Genomic DNA, 19,570 nt, shown 5'->3' on the forward strand with positions numbered 1-19,570 from the left:
TTTTAGCTTTGAGATACTTTTCCTATCTAAAATATAAGACACATGAAATGTAATTATACTGTTATCTTTGCCATAGTGTGTTAAAGAAGGGATGCACAGGTAAGCCTGCTTAGATCCCATGGCTTAATGCTTTTGTGCTTTCCCTGTGTTGCAGGCGAGGCAAGCCTCTCTACATGTGCGAGGAGCGGTACAGAGTTCTCGAGCAGCAATGGGTTTCCCACACCTTTGACCACATCAATAAAAGATGGGGTCCACATTACAATGGGCTGTGACACACACCTCGGCGTTGCATCATCATCATTTTCACTGAGATTGATTTTCATCAACAATAAGCTTGAATTTAATTTGGGGGGAATGATGTCTTTGCTGAGGGATAAAAAGAAAACATACATTATGAAGCCTTCCCAAAATTAGGTGCTTGGTAACCACATTAATGGTATAATATTTTTTCTCAATTATCTGGACAAGTAATTTAAAGCATTCTTTAGTGGTCATTTTTTAAGTGCACAATTAATAAAAAGCACAACTGTCCACAAAAATCATTGAGAAATGATTTTCCCTGTAATGCCCTTATTGGTTGTTCCCTGACAGAGAGGATGTGATTTATTTGAAGTTTTACTGCTCCTTTTGTGCTTTAATTTGCATCTGCTAAACATAATGCATCTTTTCCTTTGTCATCCTTGTGTTGATTTGAGAGTTTTGCTGTATGTAATTAGAAACAAATGTAAAACATGATTTATGTGAAATATTGTATAGTAAAAATTGGTCTAATAGTAGAACTTTAAATTTTTTTCTTATTGTGAGGAATCTGTTAAAGTTTAAGGCTTTGCTGAAAACTTAATTCATTCTCAGGAATTTCATAAATGCTTTCCCCAGGTAAATAATTGAACTAGCTGTAAAATATAGTGCAGTATAGTACAGTGCACAGGGGGAGGGGCAAAGCATATGTGTGGTTGGGGAGGTCCTTAAAAATAAACATTTGTGGGCTGAGGGTGTAGCTCAGTGGTAGAATGCTTACTTAGCTAACATTTACAGAACCCGAGTTTCATCTTAAGCACCACACACACAAAACCAATTTGCCATTTTAGCTGAATGAATTATTAGAGTTGTTAGTGACGAGTATATGTTACAATAAAATCAAAAGGGTTAAGAACATATACATGGCAGAGTTTTGATTCTGTGCATGCCCACCTTTTATTACCAACCAAACCTTTATATGATCAGATTGAAAATGCTCATTGGTCCCAACACTTGAACTTTAAGTTCTGGAACTCTCCTCACTGACTGAAGAAGCTCATCTATGTTGGGTTCCTGCAGTGTCACTGATGTTTCTGTGTGGTTTCCTACGGCAGAAAAGGCTCAGAGGTACTGACCCGGGAGTGAGCCATGCTTCAGCTTTTAGACATTGCTGTGACGATCCATTTATGTGTGTTGGGTTTTAATTCAGAATGGGAATGAGTGAGCTAAAATCCACTTAGTAAGAGGGAAAGAAGATGACAGAAAAACATTTTATTGGTACCAAGATTTTTTTTTCCAGGTGATTGAATAATTTGATGATTATTTCACACATAGTACTATCAAGCAATTCCTGGTACTTTGAATTTCCATGGTTTGTTATATAAAATTACATTTATTACTTGTAAACTAAGAAACATGAATGAGAAAATATCAGACCCATGTTCCAAAATTTTTTGAATTGACACAGCTTTACAGAATATGAAATTAACATAAAATGGTGGCTTTGCATTATAATATGGGAAAGTATGAGTAGTGCACACAGAGATGTGTTCAGAATGTCAGAAGATTGCCTGGAGCATTTTAAGAAAATATGTGGGAATAGCTTGCTATTTTTATATGCATTTCCAAAATGGTGAGATAACTAGAATGACTTGTTCAGGTAAATCCCTGCCCTTCCGACACCTGCTCTCTAAAATGCTGTGCTACAAGCTCAGCCTGCTACCTTTTTTGCTTCAGTCATTATAAATAGCAGAGCATTTGTAAGTGTGGTTGAAGAGCAAAATGCTAATTACATCTCTAGTAAATACTGTTACAGGATTCATGAACTTGAGTAATTTTACAGTTTGGAACTCTGATGCTATATATACATGGTATAATGTATTCAGACTTTGATCACTACATATTTAAATGGAATGTTTATGGTTGTGCATATGGATGTGAAGTGAAAATATTAGCCTTAACTTTAAAATTTGGATATTTGATAGTGTTTATTTTGATATTGGTGAATTAGTCACCAGTAAATTTAAAAAAAAAAGCACTTGGTTGAACTTGTACTTGAATACATACATGCATGCTGCTAAATTAGAACCTCTACTTCCCCTAACTTTTATAAGTCCCATTTATAAACCCACTTTTAAAATAACAGGTCCAAGTTAGAGTGATGTGTGTATATTATTCAAAAACATGTACTGGTGTGATCTTGTATGAATGATCATTTAAATACAGTACATTACTGTAGAAGTGAAATCAACCTTTCTAATTAAGCAGAAATTACAAAACTAGGAATAATTGACGTTGTAAGATATGTTAATAAAACCTACTGTCATTTGCTTTGTGCAAGATCCTTAAAATGTTGAATGTTTATGTTTTCTTTTCCAACAATATTGAGAGTGACACAGGAGAGTGATGGTGTAATTAGGAATGCCTTTCACTTTGCTCTCTTGCCTCCTCCTGAAGGACCAGGTCCTGTTTCTTTTGTGTGATCTCATGATCACACTTTTGCTAAGAGCAGAAGCATGACGCTGGCCTGCTGTCTGCTGAGAGTTCCTGCCTAGGCCTGGAAACGGCTTCCTGAGGGCATTTGTCTTGAGTGGTCTGTGGTCTTACATGAACTGATCGTTCTCATCAGTGCACCTCTGTCCTGTAGTTTAGCAGGTAGTAATTCTCTTTATACATTCTGGTATTTATTGATTTTATGATCTATAAAATATACTGACCATAAGCACTGAAGAGGATGTAACCCAAGACCTTCCATCGCCTTTGGGATTGTAACCGCTCATTCTCAAACTCCTTTTGTTGTTTTTTCTTGAGTTCATATTGGAAAACAACAAAATAAAGCATCAACAAAACCAAAAGCCACAGTTTTGACTACGAGAATCAAACCATCAAGATACATCTCCTGCGATATACCTGATAATTACCAGCTGTGGAGAGGTGCTAAATGAAGACTGGCTCTGCCCGTCCTGTTCATGCCAGCCCTTTCCTCAGGCCTCGTAACTGCCTAGAGTATAGTAAGCATTTTTTAATTCAACAGTGATGAGCAAATGGGCAGAGTTCAAGCAATGCGATCTGTGAGTGAGATGACCCCTAAATACTGAATAGACATTATTTGCAACACTTTAGAAAACTCCCAATCAGGAATGAATTGAAGGAGATAATGAAGGCATATGATTTAAAGAGCAGTCTTTAAAAAATGTATTAGTGTGTGTGTGTCTGTGTGTGTGTATTGTGTATAGATGTTTCTGTGTGTTGGGGAGGTGTACCAGCGTGCATATGGAGGTCAAAGGACAACTTTGTAAGCTTTGTTCTCTAAGTCCTTCCACCTTATGTGGGTCCCAAGGATCAAACTCGAGTCATCAGGTTTCTATTTTTATTTTTATTTTTGGTTTTTTCAAGACAGGGTTTCTCTGTGTAGCCTTGGCTTTCCTGGAACTCACTCTGTAGACCATGTTGGTCTCGGACTCAGAAATCCACCTGCCTCTGCCTCCCAAGTACGCCACCACCACCACCGGCGTCATCAGGTTTCTAGACAAGTACCTTTCCCCACTGAACCACCTCATTTTCCCTGAAGACTAGATTGAACAAAAATTTTCAGTGTCTTTTGAAAGTGTAAAAATAGCATTAGTGTTGGAGTGTTTAAAGCTCATTTATTTAGCACATACTTATTGACTCCTACTTGCAGGGTGATAAATGTTGGAAATACAATGGGAAAGAAGTCAGATGTCATTTCTCATAGTTCTGTGTGTGATAAAGGCTAAAGAGTGTATGAGTGTGCATGGTGTGTGATAAGATTTTGTGTGGGGGGTAAAGGCTAAAGAGTGTATGTGTGTGTGTGGTGTATGTGATAAGATTTGTGTGTGTGTGATAAAGGCTAAAGATTGTGTAGTGTATGTGTGTGGTGTGGTTGTGGGTATGATAAAAGCTCAAGAGTGAGGCTGGTTACTAGGGGCATATGAATCAGACTTCTGGGCAATAGGGATGTATAAGATGACCCATAAATACTGAATGGACATTATGAGGAATAATTTCAGACAGCTGTCAGTCCTACTTCAGAGATCCAGAGTTGCAAGAATACCTGAGGTGATGATCTGAGGAGAAATCATCCTGACGCTAAGCATTAAATGGTTTTGAGAGGATGGTACAGCCTAGATTGTAGACTGTAGAAGTGTTTGTAAGCCATTCTGATAGTTTAATTCTTTCACCAGTGATAGCAAGCTGTTCTTAGGGCTTTAGACGATTGAATAGCATGATCAGATTTTTATTTTATGAGAGTTGGCTGAACTGTGGAAAAAAATCTAGAATAGGAGACTGGTGCCTTTACAGTATAAATAAAGCACTCAGCAAGGGAACTTGTGATGGGGAGGGTCGTAAGGGTGTGGGCAGAATCACAAGAGTCCTAACAGGACCCAGAGTGAACAAACAATACTTGATGTGTCAGAAACTCAGGTAAATGCTGGGGGTTCATGCTGACCAAGACATGAAAAGTCCTGTTCTTACTCTCTAGTATAAGGTATCACAGTGTACTGCAGGGCAACAGGAAATTACCAGACAGGACTGGGAACCAATGGGCCCTTAGCATGGAGGCTTCACGAGTAGTTACATGGGAAAATAGTAAAGGTGAGCCACTGACAGAGGGTGGGAAGTTAAGGTATGTTATATGTGTTCAGTTTGTAGGTCCTAAAGTAACAGCACGTGGTAGAGAAAAACATAGGAGGCAGAATGAAGTCTAAGGAGATGGTCAGGAAAATGAGCTGGGTTGTAGCCTCTTGAACCATCTTATGCTCTTTATGGCCTTTATTTTGGCTCTAGCCTCAGATCATAGTAGAGGTCAGCAAACCTTTCCTGTAAAGGACCAGAAGGTGTCTGTCCTACTGTTCAACTCTCCTGAAAGGCAAAAGCATTTATAGGCATATTTAAGTGCGTGGCTATGTGACTATGACTGTGTTCCAATAAAAACATACAAAAGAGGGCTGTGGGCTATACCTACTATTCCTGGTGTAAGGAAGATCTAGAGGAATCTGGAAAGGGTAGGAGCATGGTTCAGAAGCCACAGAGAGATGAAGATGGTTTGTCCTGGGAAAATAACAGAACCCACTTGTGTTACAGTCAGTGTTGGCAACTTTTTAAGAATTAGGAAGCAGCTGGGGGGGGTCACATTTCGATGATGTACAAAGTTTTGGACAATATGAGACTCCTATTGGTCACATCTGGCTGGTGGTAAAAGGCATTTTTGAGGCAAGGTGCTCTGTTAGCCATTAAGATGCAGAGCTAGAAGGGAAAGTCAGCTCTGGCTTGCACCTGAAGCTGCTGTAAGGGACCTTGTTTAGAGAGAGGAAATACCCTAAATAATAATGTCTTCATTTAAAGAATGGGGCTGAAGAGGAGAGGACATAAAGAAAACTGGAAGGATAAGCAAAGGAAGTCATCTGCCAGCATCAAGTTAAGACGAGCACAAGAGGATCGTGGGCGTTCTGTGACGAAGGCAGTAAGAGATGCCTTTGTCAGCCAGCTTTGGTGAACTGTACAGGTAGAAGCCAGAATTTAACTTTTGTAGTAAAACAATGAAGTTTAAGTTAATACAGAGGGATAGAAAATAATTTTCCAGTGCTTCCAAGGATAGCCAGGACTTAACCTTGTTTGCACAGTACCTGATCACTTGTGTTTCAAAAGCTGCTTCCCCCGAGTACAAGGAAAAGAGGAAGACAGAAACTGCAGTAGAAACAAAGTAGACAGCACTTTAGACAAAAATAAAGCATTTTGATTTTCTGACTTCCTTAATGTGATTTACTAAAAACACACAGGACTCAATAAGTGAAAAGTTTACCATGCAAACATGAAGACCTGAGTTCAGTTCCCCAGCACGCAGGTACAAAACTAGATACAGTAGTAGCATATGCCCATAATCCCAGCCCTGGGATGACAAAAATGAAAGGACTGGGATCTTGCTAGCCAGGCAGGCAGGTTAGAAAGAGTGAACCTGTCTGTCTCAAAAATTAGGTGGAGGAGCCCATGAGATGATACTCGGGAGAAAGGCACTGTCATTCAACAATGTAAGTCTGACAACCTGAGTTCAACCTCTAGAATCTACATAAAGTGAGAACTAATCCCACAAGCTTGTCCTCTGACTTCCACATGAGCGCTATGGCATGCCTCTCCTTTCCCTACAGAATAATGATAAAAATGTAAAAAGGTGGGAGTGATGGAGGAAGACACTTGACATCAGCCTGTGGCCTCCACACACTTGTGTATGTGCACAAATATGAACACATGAACACATAAAAAAAATACAGGTTTTTTTTTTTTTTTTTTTTTTTTAAATCATGACTTCATTCTAATCCTGTAGAACCACCAGTCTCTATCAGAACTTGTTCCATAGCACAAGTTCTTAGTGTTCTTGGCACTACTGTTCTTAGAGTACCAAGACTGGAAGGAGCTAAGGAATACAATGTGGATTCATAAGTAAAATTCCAAAAATAGATAGAGGTGAAACCAACAAAATTCAAGTAAGAACTGTTTAGTTAGTGGTAAGATAATGCCAGCTGATTTTCGCTAGTTGTGCTGTAAATGTATGAGTTGGGAGTGAGCACAAGGGAGGAGAGCTAAGGATATGTAAGAAATCTTATCCATGCACCTCCTCTGCAACATTTAAAAGCTACTTAAAGTGGGGATTTTAAAAGTAGGACAAAGTGAGTGAATCTCTGACTCTTGTGCCTGCTCTTGGGACTCTCTTCCTCCTGTTGGATTACTCTTGCTTCTTATTTTTTATTTTGTTTTATTTGGTAGTTATTTCTTACAGGCCTGCTCTTTTCAAATGAGAGTAGAGGTGAGGAGGAACTGCGAGGAGTAGAGGGAAGGAAAACTAAAATCAGGATATATTGTATGAGACAATGATCTATTTTCAATAAAAGGAAATAATGACAAAGAAAAGACAGGACGAGAAGACCTCATTTTATTGCTGGAATAAGAGAAAGCCCAAGTTTGTATTAAAGGAACATACAGAATCCCAGGAAATTGGGCCTTCAGCAGTCATCTTACTGCTCTATTGTTGGGAAGAGAGACTGTGGCCAAGGTAACTTAGAAAAGAAAGCAGTTAACTGGGGGATCACAGTTTCAGAGGGTTAGGCATGGCACAGAAGCAGAAGCCAAGAACTTGCATCCTTATCCACAAGTAGAAGGCAGAGAAAAGACTGGGAATGACATGGGCTTTTGAAATCTCAAAGCCTGTCCCCCAGTGATATGCAGCCTACATCATCACTACTTCCTTGTTCTTCCTAAACTCCTTCATCAGTTGGGAGCCAAGCATTCAGAAATATGAGCCCATGGGGGCCATTCTCATTCAGACCACCACAACAGAATAATGTTAACTTCAACATTATTCTTGAAAAACTGTAAAACTTTTAAGTTTTCAGGGCCCACAGACCATGAAGATAAATTAACCAATCTTAGGCTTTTCACAGCATAAAAAGCCAGACAAAACTGAACAGAATTAACAACAAAAGAGCCTCAGATTTTATTTAAAGTCATGCTGACCTCCACATATGTAGATCATAAAAAATTAGTTGTGGCCATGGAAATGTCAGCCTAAAGGCCTGATAAAGACCTTGGTGGTATGGCTCCGAGGTAGAGAGCTTTCCTGGCAGACAAAGCCCCTGGGTTCCATCCCTAGCATGACATAAACTCCCATGGAATTTCAACTAGGCCGAAGTTTGTCTTATTAAGGAAATTATTGACTGAAAACAAAAGGCCAGGGTGGGCTAAGTCCGAAATGCAAGTCAATAATAGTAATAAAGTAATATAACAATAAGAACAACAATAAGATCCCTGATAGAGTCGAGGTACTAATTATATTGTAGCCCAGGAACAAAAGTGCTGGCTGGAGAGAGAAAAGTCCTTGGGAGGGTGATGATGTTATCTAGATTCTTGAGTTATTTTTTTGGTTGTATATAAACCCAGGGCTTTATATACAAGTACTCCACCATTGAGCAATACCTGCAGCCCTGAATAGGTTTCAAATAAAGTGAAGGAATACAGTGAGGCAATGAATATAGTAAGCCAGGATCCGTAGAAAACTAACAGGCCACATGAAGTCAAGATGATGAAATGGTCAGACAATCATGAGTTTATTTTATTTTATATCTGAGAAGAACCAAGGAGCAATCCTGTTACTAAAAATACAACCGAAATTTGGAACTTAGTGGATGTGATGAATACCCATTGAAAAGTGACTAAGGAAAAACTTAGCTGTATCGTAAATTAGAAAGAACTATCTAGAAAAGGGCAGTGAAGATAGAAATCCCGTTTAAAGGTAGGAGGCATGGCGGCCACTAGGAGCTGTCAAATCCTTTTAACTCCGATCCTGGAAAATGCGTCTAGGTGATTGCGGTGACAAGGCTGAAGCCATCAGGAAGGATTTCCTGAAGTGGTGAGGGAGTGGCAGGGAGCCACAGACTCCCAAAACCCAGTAGGTCCCAAACGGGACAAAAGGAGCGATGCTTAGATGCACCGCAATAAAAATTAAAACAACACAGCAACCAGGCTTCTTTGTGGGAAAGGATTGGTTACCTCAAAAATTCCTATACTCCCTAACACAAAAAGCCAGAAGGCTGCAGGAAAATACAGCGTTGAAAGAGCTCAGGAACTAAAGATCTGATCGAAAATCTCAAGGATGAAGCCAAAAGACATCAAGAACAACGACAGCAGAAAATCTGAAAGCAGATCTCCAAGAAGACCGAAAGTGAGCCTGAAAGGAGGGTGAGACTTAGTGAGAAACAAGGACAGATCTATGGTAAGCGCAGCTAAGTGAACAATTACCACACCAAATTAGAAAAATGTATCATGTGGCATGTGAGTCTATGTATGTGTATTCAGACACGATAGAATATAATATGGCCAAGGTAAACAGAGCTAAAATTCTCCAAACTCTTACAGTATCTCTGAAAGGACAAGCATTAGTAACCTTAGTCATGAATCTTTGTGACCTCAAGTTAGGCAATAGTTTACTAGCTATGACACCTCAACTACAAACAAACCTATCTTAGGAAAATAAAGTAGACTTTATCAAAACTTAAATCTTGATAATCAAGAAAGAAAAAAGACAACATATAACACGGGGGAAAATGTTTGCCAACCATATGCCTGTCAAGATTTAATATCCAGACTATATAAAGAACATCTATCATGGACAACACAATACAACTTAAAATTGGCTAAACTGGGATAGTTTTCCAAAGAGGATGCATGATGACAAAAAGCACACAGGAAGATGGTCAATAATTTGCTGGAGAAATATAAGTCAAAGACATGATATAGTTTCCTACTCACTGGGATGGCTTCAATTACAATGTTGGACAGTAGGTAAGTGTTGCAGAGGATGGGGAGCAATTGGAGGCCTTTTACATTGCTAGTGGTATATAAATGATTTTTTCAGCTGGATTTCAGCTTGTGCCCCAGCCCTGGAGAGAAAGAGGTAGGGGGATCAGAAACTCAAGGCCATCTTCCGATGCATTGCAAGTGTGAGGCCAGTTGAATTGTATAAAATCCTGTCTCAAAGAAAAGTTCATTCATTGGCAGTTTCTCCACAAGTTAAACATAGAGTTATCTATACCCAGCAATTGTCCTACCTACATTCCCAAGAGAATAGAAAGTGTGTGTTCAGATGTTTTATAGCAGCATCATTCATAACAGTGGAAAATGTCCACCCTTTGATGGACAAGCAAGTGCATGGGTACCAATGCATGCTATGAAGTGGATGAACCTTGAAGATATGCTAATTGAAACAAATAAAACATGAGTTATTTAAAAATCCATTTCTGTGGCATGTCTAGTATAAACAAATCCATATGGAAATGCTAGGTTAGTGGTTGTCAAGAAGTTGGGAACGAAGAAGTGGGAGTTACTGCCAACTGGGACTGTTTCCTTTAGGGAAGCTGGAAACAGTCTAAAATCAGTGGTGATAGTTGCTAATGCCATGTGAACCTCAGGGGGAAAAACCCCACTTAATTTCATACTTTTGAGAGGAGGGATTTTGTGTTGAGTGCTTCCAAAAGTCATATATTCTTAAAATTACTCATATGATTTAGTATTTTTTGTACATTTTTGACTGGTTCTGCCAGTGTAGTTATGGTGGGAAAAATATAAACACTTAAACCAGGACCTGAAGTAAAGTCCAGCCTAGAATTTTACTGGTTGTGTGATCCTGGGGACATCAGTTAATGTCACCAAATTCTGTTTCTTCATCTGTGTGCTGAGAGAGATGATGCTGTGCACTGAGGCTACTGAGAGAAGGGGCAGAGTGCATGAAGATGCTGTTAGGTCAGAGCTGGAGCCTCTGAGATGCCGTGCATGCATGCGCGCACACACACACATGCACACATCCACACACACACATGCACATACACACACACATACTACACCACACACTACATACTCCATACCATATACACACACATACCACACACCACACACACATACACACACATACCACACACATACAAACACACACACCACACATATAAACACACTATACACACATATACACATCACACATACACACACACCACACACCACACACAAACATACCACACCACACACACATATACACACATACCACACACACCACACACACACCACACACCACACATACCACACACACACCACACATACCACAAACATCCCCCCACACACAACATACACACATCACACACACATACAAACATACATATACACACATCACACACACATACAAACATACATATACACACATCACACACACATACAAACATACATATACATACATACCACACATCACACACACATACCATATACATCACACACACATATACATACACCACAAACATACATACACCACACACACACATACATACCACACACACACTATACACAAACATACCACACACACATACAAACATACATATACATACATATCACACACACACCACACATGCCATACAAATACCACATATACACACACTACACACACACATACCACACCACACACACACACACACACATACCACACAAACATACATACACCATACCATACCACAACCCCCCCACATACATACACACACCACATACCACACACACCACACATACCACATCACACACTTATACATACACATTCATACCACATACAAACATACCACACCTCATACACACACATACCACACACACATTATACCACACAGACACGCATACACATACACCACATACAAACATACCACAGCACACACACATACACACATACACACATACACCACACACACCACCCTCCCAACACACACCACATACAAACATACCACACCACACACATACACCACACACACCACCCTCCCAACACACACCACATACAAACATACCACACCACACACATACACACACACCACACATGCATACAAACACACACACAGACACCACACACAAACTACACACACACCACACACACACACACCACACACACACACCACATACATACACATACTATGCATACATACCACACATACCATATACATGCCACATATACCACACATACACCACACACCACACATACCCCACACACATACACACCACACCACACACACACACACACACACACACACACACCACACAAAATGTGGTGTGGTGTGTGTGTGTATGAGAAGAAGATGGATGCAATAGCTGACATTCTCCATAGTAAGCTGATAAAATATTTTTTATAAACTTGACATTTGCATAATAAAAATAGTAGTAGCTTGAACTTGGAAGATGGGCGATTCTTCCAAAGAAAACCAAAGAGCTTTAAGTTCTTCAGTGTGGGAGTCAGTGGTTGTGATCCTAGGCCTGCAGCTTTAGCCTTCAGCCCATATGTGGAGACACTTCATTCACGCTAAGTGAAAAATGCATTATACCTTGGGAGAGTTAATCTCTGGGGAATAAACAACAGAAAACTCATTTTGAAATAGAATAGAAAAAGGTTAACCCTCCCAAATCAGTGAGAAATGGAATACACAAAATAGATAAGAAAGGAGTTAGAAAACAATATATCCAGTAGAGAAAAGGGGAAGTATGTGAGAAGGCAGGGTTTTAAATGAACACTTAGAATAATCACATAAAGTTGCAAACAGTCTGAGTCCTCGGGAAGAGACAAAGGCTTTTAGATGAACAGAAAGCCAGTGTGTGCTGGTTAGGTTTTAGTTTTTGTTGTCAAGCTGATTTAAGCTAGAGTCAATTGAGAAGAGGAACGTCACCTGAGAAAGTACTCCCATTAGAGTGGCCCGTAGGCCAGCCTGTGTGTCGTTATCTTGATTGATGACTGGCGTGGAAGGGACCACCCGTTCACTGTGGGTCATGGTGCCATTCCTGGACAGGTAGTCTTAGGGTGTATAAAAAATCAAACTGAGTAAGCAAGCCAGGAGTAAACCCGTAGGCAGTGTTCCTCTGTGGTCTCTGCTTCAGTTGCTGCCTCTAGGTTCCTGCCTTTGCTTCCCTTAATGATGGACTGTGATCTGGACATATAAGACAACCAAACTCTTCTTCCCCCAACCAAACTAAGGCATATTATATGCAGTTTTCAAGAAACTCATCATAAAATGACTATGGCTATGTTGTGTGTGGTCTATGAATTTGCATATGTTTGTGTGCATTCGCACTGCAACTTGTGCAAGGAGGCCAGAGGTTGACATTAGCAGTCTTCTTTAACTGCTCTTCACTTTATTTTTAAGACATGATGTGTTACATCCCACTGTGCCAAGATTTAACATCGATGCTGTGGATCTGAGCTCAGGCCCTCAGGCTTGTGTGGCAGACACATTACGAACTAAGCCATCACTCCAGCCCCAAATATGGCTATATTTTAAAAGATACACTGGAGAGACAGAGTGAAGCATAATAACATCTAGATGTGGTGAGGTTGGGAAATAAGAAAATTCCTTTCATGTTGAACTTGGGGTGGAGGATGGGCATGCGAGGGTTTTAGATTTTGTATAAATTTTATGTATTGGAGATTTATATAAGGGACAAAAGACAGGCTCTAAAGCTCTCCTATAAAGTGTGTCACAGTAGCATGCCTATCTCACAGTCAGAGCATCCAACTATGTTTGTGTCAGTCACACAGGCATAAAAGTTACAATCAGATGTCTTAGGTACTTTTCTGCCGCTGAGATAAGACACCATGACCAACCAAGGCAACTCATAAAAGAAAACACTTACTTTGGGGTTAATGGTTCGAGGGAACTTGAGTCCATGACCAGCACGGCAGGGAACATGGCATGTGCAGACAGATAGGAATAGGGCTGCAAGAGTAGCCGAAAGCTCACATCTTGATCTATAAACATGAGGCAGAATGAGCTAACTGGGAATGATGTGAGGTTTTGAATCTCAAGCCCAGTAACACACCTCCCTCCTCCAACAAGGTCACACCTGATTCTTCCCCATCAGTTCCAGCAACTGAGCACCAAGTATCAAGTACGTGAGCCTATGAGGGCCACTCACACCACACAAACCACCACAGCCGATGAACTATTTCACAAAGTAAGTAAAAACTGAAACATGTACTGTGATAGATTCCTGTGGTTGGCACTTACATCTACACAGCCTCATAACTAGAGTCATCAGAAATACTGTGTTGGATAGCCTACATCTCTTGACTACCATGGGTCACCTCAGCATAAGTAATGGCCACAGAGGCCAAGATCTGGAGAAAGCTTACCTTTCACAAATGCAGATGTGCCAAAAAGAAAAGGGAAAAAAATTTTCATTTGTTGAAGTGTTTTTAGGGGTACTAGGAATCAAATCTAGAGTCTTTGGCAAGCTAGGTTAGTACCCTGTTGTGGGTGGCCCTGGTGCTGTTGTATTTGATGTTAATTCCACTTTCCCAGGAGGGGTTATCTGGAGGAATAAGTCATGTACTTAGGTGACTTCTTGTGAACCATCCCCTAATGAATAAAGGAATCAATCACTGGGTGAGTAGGCAGGACTTCTGGGTTGGACAGAATTAGAGAGGAAGCAGGAGAGAGATAGGGGCTTTTTGGATGGGGATAGTGTGAGGACAAGATGTAGCTACTAGTGTCTCCCTGTTTCAATGGCAGATCTGCCATGATTCGCCACAGGAGAATTTAGATTTAATATGGCTTACAAGATTAGGATTCTAGTTGTGCCCAGCAATAGAGTTACCATTGTTTCTGACCTAAGTTTGTGTGGTGTTTTCCTTCACACAGCAGTTCTACTGGTTTCAGCAAAGTGTGGGCTTTCCTGATGTGCCCCACAAAAGGCCATGGGATTTTTGAAGCATGGGACTGGTGTGGTAGCAACCTGTCACTGGGAACTTAGCAACCTGAGTGGAGAGATTTTGGAGCTCTGAGTCAGAGAGTCTCCACAATCAGATAAGAACAGGCCAGCAGTGAATGGCTGGCCAGCCTGCCAGGGCAGAGAGAGTAGCTGGGTATAGCTCGGGAACTTGCCATTCTTTTTAAAAATATTTCCTGCAACAGTTGGTCCCCCTATACTCAGCTGCTCTCTGCCCGTGGTCTTGCCACCTCTAGGCTAGCCTCTGTGTGGAGGTCTTCCCAACTCCGGTTCGCCTGCCTCAGACCCGCCCGTACCTTCTCAGCCATCCACCCTCTGTTGTCAGCAGTCCCAAATTCCAGTAACCCAGTAAATCAAAACTCTAGAAGCTTATAATTAATCAGTCAGATTTATATATCAATAAATTCTCAATTCACAAGATGCCTACACAATAATTTCAGAACCAATTGATAATTCTATCCCTGTATAATATTATTGTTACCTGTGGCTATTTAAAGCCATGTGTAATCTGAATCATCCTGTTCGTCCTCCATCTTCCTCCTCCCCCCTTCTCCTGTGTCATTCCCTTTCTCTGAAACTCTTAGCCTTACCTCCCTTTTCCCTGTCCAATCACAGGCTTCTTATTGTATTAATACTTATTTATTTTTTTATTTTTTATTTTTTTTCCAGTTCACTCCATTCTATTATTTATTTTATTTCATTTTGAAGGGAGTTTTGCTTGCTATGGTGCTCAGAACCATTCATATATGATAGCACCCCCAACAAGTCAGGTTAGTCTTTAAAAAGCTTTTTAATTTATCTTAAATGACAGTTACAATTATAAATGTCACCAACTACTAGAGTAAGAATATTTTATAACATTTTCATAATTTTGTCACAATTGATCATTTGCAGAAAGAAGAAAAAGAAAAGAGTTATGACTTTTCCAAATGTCAATATGGTTCCTCTTATTAATATTAAAACACATTTGCTATAAAAATCACTGGAAGTTAATAAAGAACAGAGAAAGCACATCTTGTTTTAATAACTTCTCATAAAAGAGTAAAATATAATGAAAAGTATATACTCACTTGGTACTAATGACATAATATTTTATTATCGTTAGAAGCAGCAAACTATGTAACTTGAGCCAGATGTTCAAATGGTTAGGATTTATCTAAGAGCAAGTTGTTTCAGAAAATATGTGGAAGCAGAACTACAGAATTGCTTTAGGGAGTTCTCTAGCTTAATATTTTTAAATTGCACTTCAGTGTTTTTTTTTTTTTTTCAAAATGAGATTATGTCCTCATTAAATGATACAAGATTCCACAGAAGCAACGGCTCAGCATAGGAAAGAGCTTGAGTTTTAAAGTCAGTCTTCTGGCTTTACCAATCACTGGCTAGTGGATCTTGGGAAAGGAAAATCCTGAGCTTCAGAGTTCATAAAACAGTGATGACAACAGTTAACTTATCTCCTAGGAGGTATTAAGAGTGAACTCATACCTCTAAAGTGCTTTCTACAACCAAGTACTCAATGGAAACTAATGAGTATTAATGTTGCTATTACTACAATTATATTTCATTATTGTTAGCAAAATAATCACCCCTCAAATTAAAAAAAAATCACACCAAAAAAGGTCTACAAGGATGGGAGCACGTGAGACTAGCTGGAGGCTGTAGCCAGAGAATAGAAGCCTGAATTTCTAAGGTGGTCTAGGTATATCCAAGCTGTACGCACAAGAATTTGGGGATAAAATGGTGGAAAGGTAGAGGCCATTGTCTGGACATACTTGACCATTCACAAATGTTAATTTTAATTCTGTCTCACAACGAGGACAGAAAACAAGGTGAAGAATTAGCTATAGAAAGACCCTACCGGCTACAGAATAACTGGGATGGTGGTAACATAGCCCCACCCTTCACATTCCCAGGGTCCCTAATCCACATCAATCCAGTTGTTGCTAGCTCAACTGTACCTCTACTCTAACCGGCTTTTCCCTGCAAAAACAGAAATCAGAAAAAAAGGGCAAAGAAAACTATTTCCTGGTAACACCTCACCAACAAGCCTTAAAAAGTGTAATCTACCATAGACAGCACAAGGAGGACAACATGTCCTCCATGTCTCCTTGGGCCTTGCAAGACAGGCAAACAGAACAATATGGAAGAATCACATGGATATTGACATAATTGAAGGAGAGTGACACATTTAAAATGCTCCTCTGCAAATAGCAAATATAAAACAAGATGCCATATAAGCTACTCTCATTATGCCCCCCACTTCTGTGTCGTCACAGAGTATTCTCCCAGCTGACTGACTTAACTCCTTTGGGTTACTTAGCAAGGCCATATTTAAATCAGACCTGAGCTATCCTAGCTGTGAATCTGTGATCTGGCTTTCCTTTTTTTTTTTTTTTAAATTTACTTTTTGGTGCTGGGGATGCCCTCACACATGCCTAGCATGCATTCCACTACTGAGCTACACCCCCAGCCACATGGCTTTTCCTCCTTTTATTCTGAAGTCTGACATAGCATGGTTTACCTATAATTCTAATATTTTGAGAAAAGAAATATTTCTGCAGATTCAGGGTTTCTAACTGATCTCTACTGATAGGAGAAAGATTCAAACCATGGTCAATTCTAAGAATAGTTCAAAGATTAGAGGCTGTTTCTTTTCTCTCTTTTTTAAAATTACTTTTTTTTTCTAAGACTTATTTATTTATATTATGTATGTGAGTACACTGTTGCTGTTTTCAGAAGAGGGCATCAGATCCCATGACAGATAAGAAACCATGTGGTCGCTGGGAATTGAGCTCAGGACCTCTGGAAGAGCAGCCAGTGCTCTTAACCGCTGAGCCATCTCTCCAGCCCGAGACAGTGTTTCTTAAAAGGATCCACCTGGCTGTAATTTTAAACTTAATTTTTGCCACTTTCCTCCCATACCGTATTTTAAAAAAAAAATCTTTAAACACTGCAATAACTTTGAAGAAGAAAGAAAAGACATCTACGTCAGAGACTAGAGACATTCAAATGCTTACTAGCTCTAGCCACATCGAAGAAGAAGTATACTTCAAAAGAAAAGAGGACTGCTACAGAAGCCAGGTGTGGTGGTGTGGTCCTGGAACTTCGAACTACAGAGGCTAAGACAGGAGGCTCCCGAAGTTCAAGGCCATGCTCTGGTATGTAACAAGACCTGGTCCCAAAGACAAGAAAGACAGAAAACATATATACAGAGATTTTACAAACAACCTACATCCTAGAAAGCAAGTGAAATGGAGTCAAGGACTTCAATGAAAGAAAAGAAATACAGTGTCAGAAAACCAATGGGGATGGTCAGAAAACCTCCTGGGACAAACAGAAACCAGAACATGAGATCTTGAAGCTGTTCTTCCTGATGGAAGTGCTGCCTCCAGTCTGAACTCAGAAAGATCCTGATTATTTGAACTGGTTGTCGATCAGGGTCCCCTTCATTTTTGCTTTCTTGGCTTCCAATTCAGCCAACTCTTGCAGCCGCCTCTTGCTCATGCCTTTGCGCTCCAGCTGCTTTTCAATCACTTTGGCATTCTGCGCATAGGAGTCAGCAACTTCCCTAGCCTCTATCTCTTCTTCTTCTTCATCAATGGTAGACACAGTAACAGAGCTGAACTTGCCCATGTCTTTAGTCCTTTTGGTCATCATAACCTTCTTAGGAGGCTCTTGTTTCTGAGTATATATATTGGTTTTCCCAAAGCCTTGGCCAAATTTCACTACTGCTCCATCCACAATGAAGGTCACAGGAGCATTCTTCGGCTGGGACTGGTAGAAGAGCGGCAATCCACACTTTGCACACTTTTTCCTGTATTGACGTTCAATGCCCTCAGGCCTTCGAAGATAAGTAGTCTCCTCATCTTCTGTGTTACAAAACTTATGAGCATGTTTGGCAGCATCGATGACACGAGACCGGTCCCGGGGCCTCATGGGCAATTTCTCTAACTGGCAATCCAGCACCAGGACCATCTGGCCACATAAACAGTAGTAGACATGGAGGGGCTTCTCACCATCATCATATTCCTCGCGGTCCCGGGTGTCTGAGCAGACCACCGACCGCGACACGACTTTTGGCATAGCTCCGGCGGAGGAGCCAGGAAACTCCAAGAAAATGAAGAGTCGCGCGGAAATGGCGTCACAGACACTCGCGCCAGGCAGCTGTATTAATATTTAAATTAATTGAACATGGAAAATTCTGCTACAGAACCCTACCAATGAGCTAGCATTCCCAGACAGGTCCAACATTTTCACATGCACACACAATGGTAAGGTACTTTTTGTGTATTCAGTTTTGAGGGGAAAAAAACATGAATTAGAAACTCTCTAAAAGTCTTTATATAATTTATGTTTCCAGTATCCTAATGATTAAAAGATGAAAAGCAACATAGTTATTTTTATTAAAATTCTTAAAATATAAAAATATTAAAAGAAAGTAAAATAAAAATAATTAAAATATAAAATAAAATTAAAATATAAAAATAACATTTTTATTAAAATGATGACAATCCCCTGTGAAGGAAGGCACAAGAATGAATTACTTGACAGATGAGAGCAGCACACAATAGGGACAGCTACATAGCATTTGCACAGGGTCTAGACCTTGAGAGCAGGCCAGCGTCCACAGCCAGTAGCTCTCTTCTGAAGTCTTCTTTTAGGTCGCGGCTCTCTAAACATGCGTTCGTTGTCTTCGAGGGGCGGCTTCTCTGACGGTTCTTTTGATTTGATGCAAGCTCTGTTGTTGGGGGAGGGTGTGGCACCCCGTCCCACGTGCTCATGGGTAGGTATGAAGCCAACAGTACAGGCACCAGAGCGGCACACACGTCTGCCTGACAATGCACAGAAATATTCTGAACCAGTCTGTAACTTCACTGGCTGTTGCAGGCACATGCCGTTTGGCCCTAGGATTCTGCTGGAAGGAGTCCAGGGGTCAACAAATGATCCATTTATCAATGGAAATTTTCATCATTGATTAGAGTCACGTGTCACTTGCTCAGAATTTGTTTCTTTGCTTCTCTGATGTTGGGAAAGC

At 40.2% G+C, this 19,570-nt stretch overlaps 2 protein-coding genes across 3 annotated transcripts in view; one reads left to right on the forward strand and one right to left on the reverse strand.

The window, feature by feature from the left end:
• Ubr3 (ubiquitin protein ligase E3 component n-recognin 3) overlaps positions 1-3,087 on the forward strand; it is a 140,578-nt gene extending 137,491 nt beyond the window's left edge. For both annotated transcript variants that reach the window (XM_031370552.1, XM_031370551.1), the window contains one exon: positions 155-3,087. In XM_031370552.1, coding sequence (XP_031226412.1) covers positions 155-272 — 118 coding nt within the window. In that variant the 3' untranslated portion in view covers positions 273-3,087. The remainder of the gene's footprint in view (positions 1-154) is intronic.
• Positions 3,088-17,787: 14,700 nt separating this feature from the next.
• LOC116090280 (UPF0428 protein CXorf56 homolog) lies at positions 17,788-18,693 on the reverse strand. The gene has a single exon (XM_031370553.1). The coding sequence runs from the start codon at positions 18,616-18,618 to the stop codon at positions 17,950-17,952; it is 669 nt and encodes a 222-aa protein (XP_031226413.1). The 5' UTR covers positions 18,619-18,693; the 3' UTR covers positions 17,788-17,949.
• Between the last annotated feature and the right edge of the window lie 877 nt (positions 18,694-19,570).

Source organism: Mastomys coucha, unplaced genomic scaffold (assembly GCF_008632895.1).
Source record: "Mastomys coucha isolate ucsf_1 unplaced genomic scaffold, UCSF_Mcou_1 pScaffold15, whole genome shotgun sequence".
In the NCBI taxonomy this organism is placed as follows: domain Eukaryota; kingdom Metazoa; phylum Chordata; class Mammalia; order Rodentia; family Muridae; genus Mastomys; species Mastomys coucha.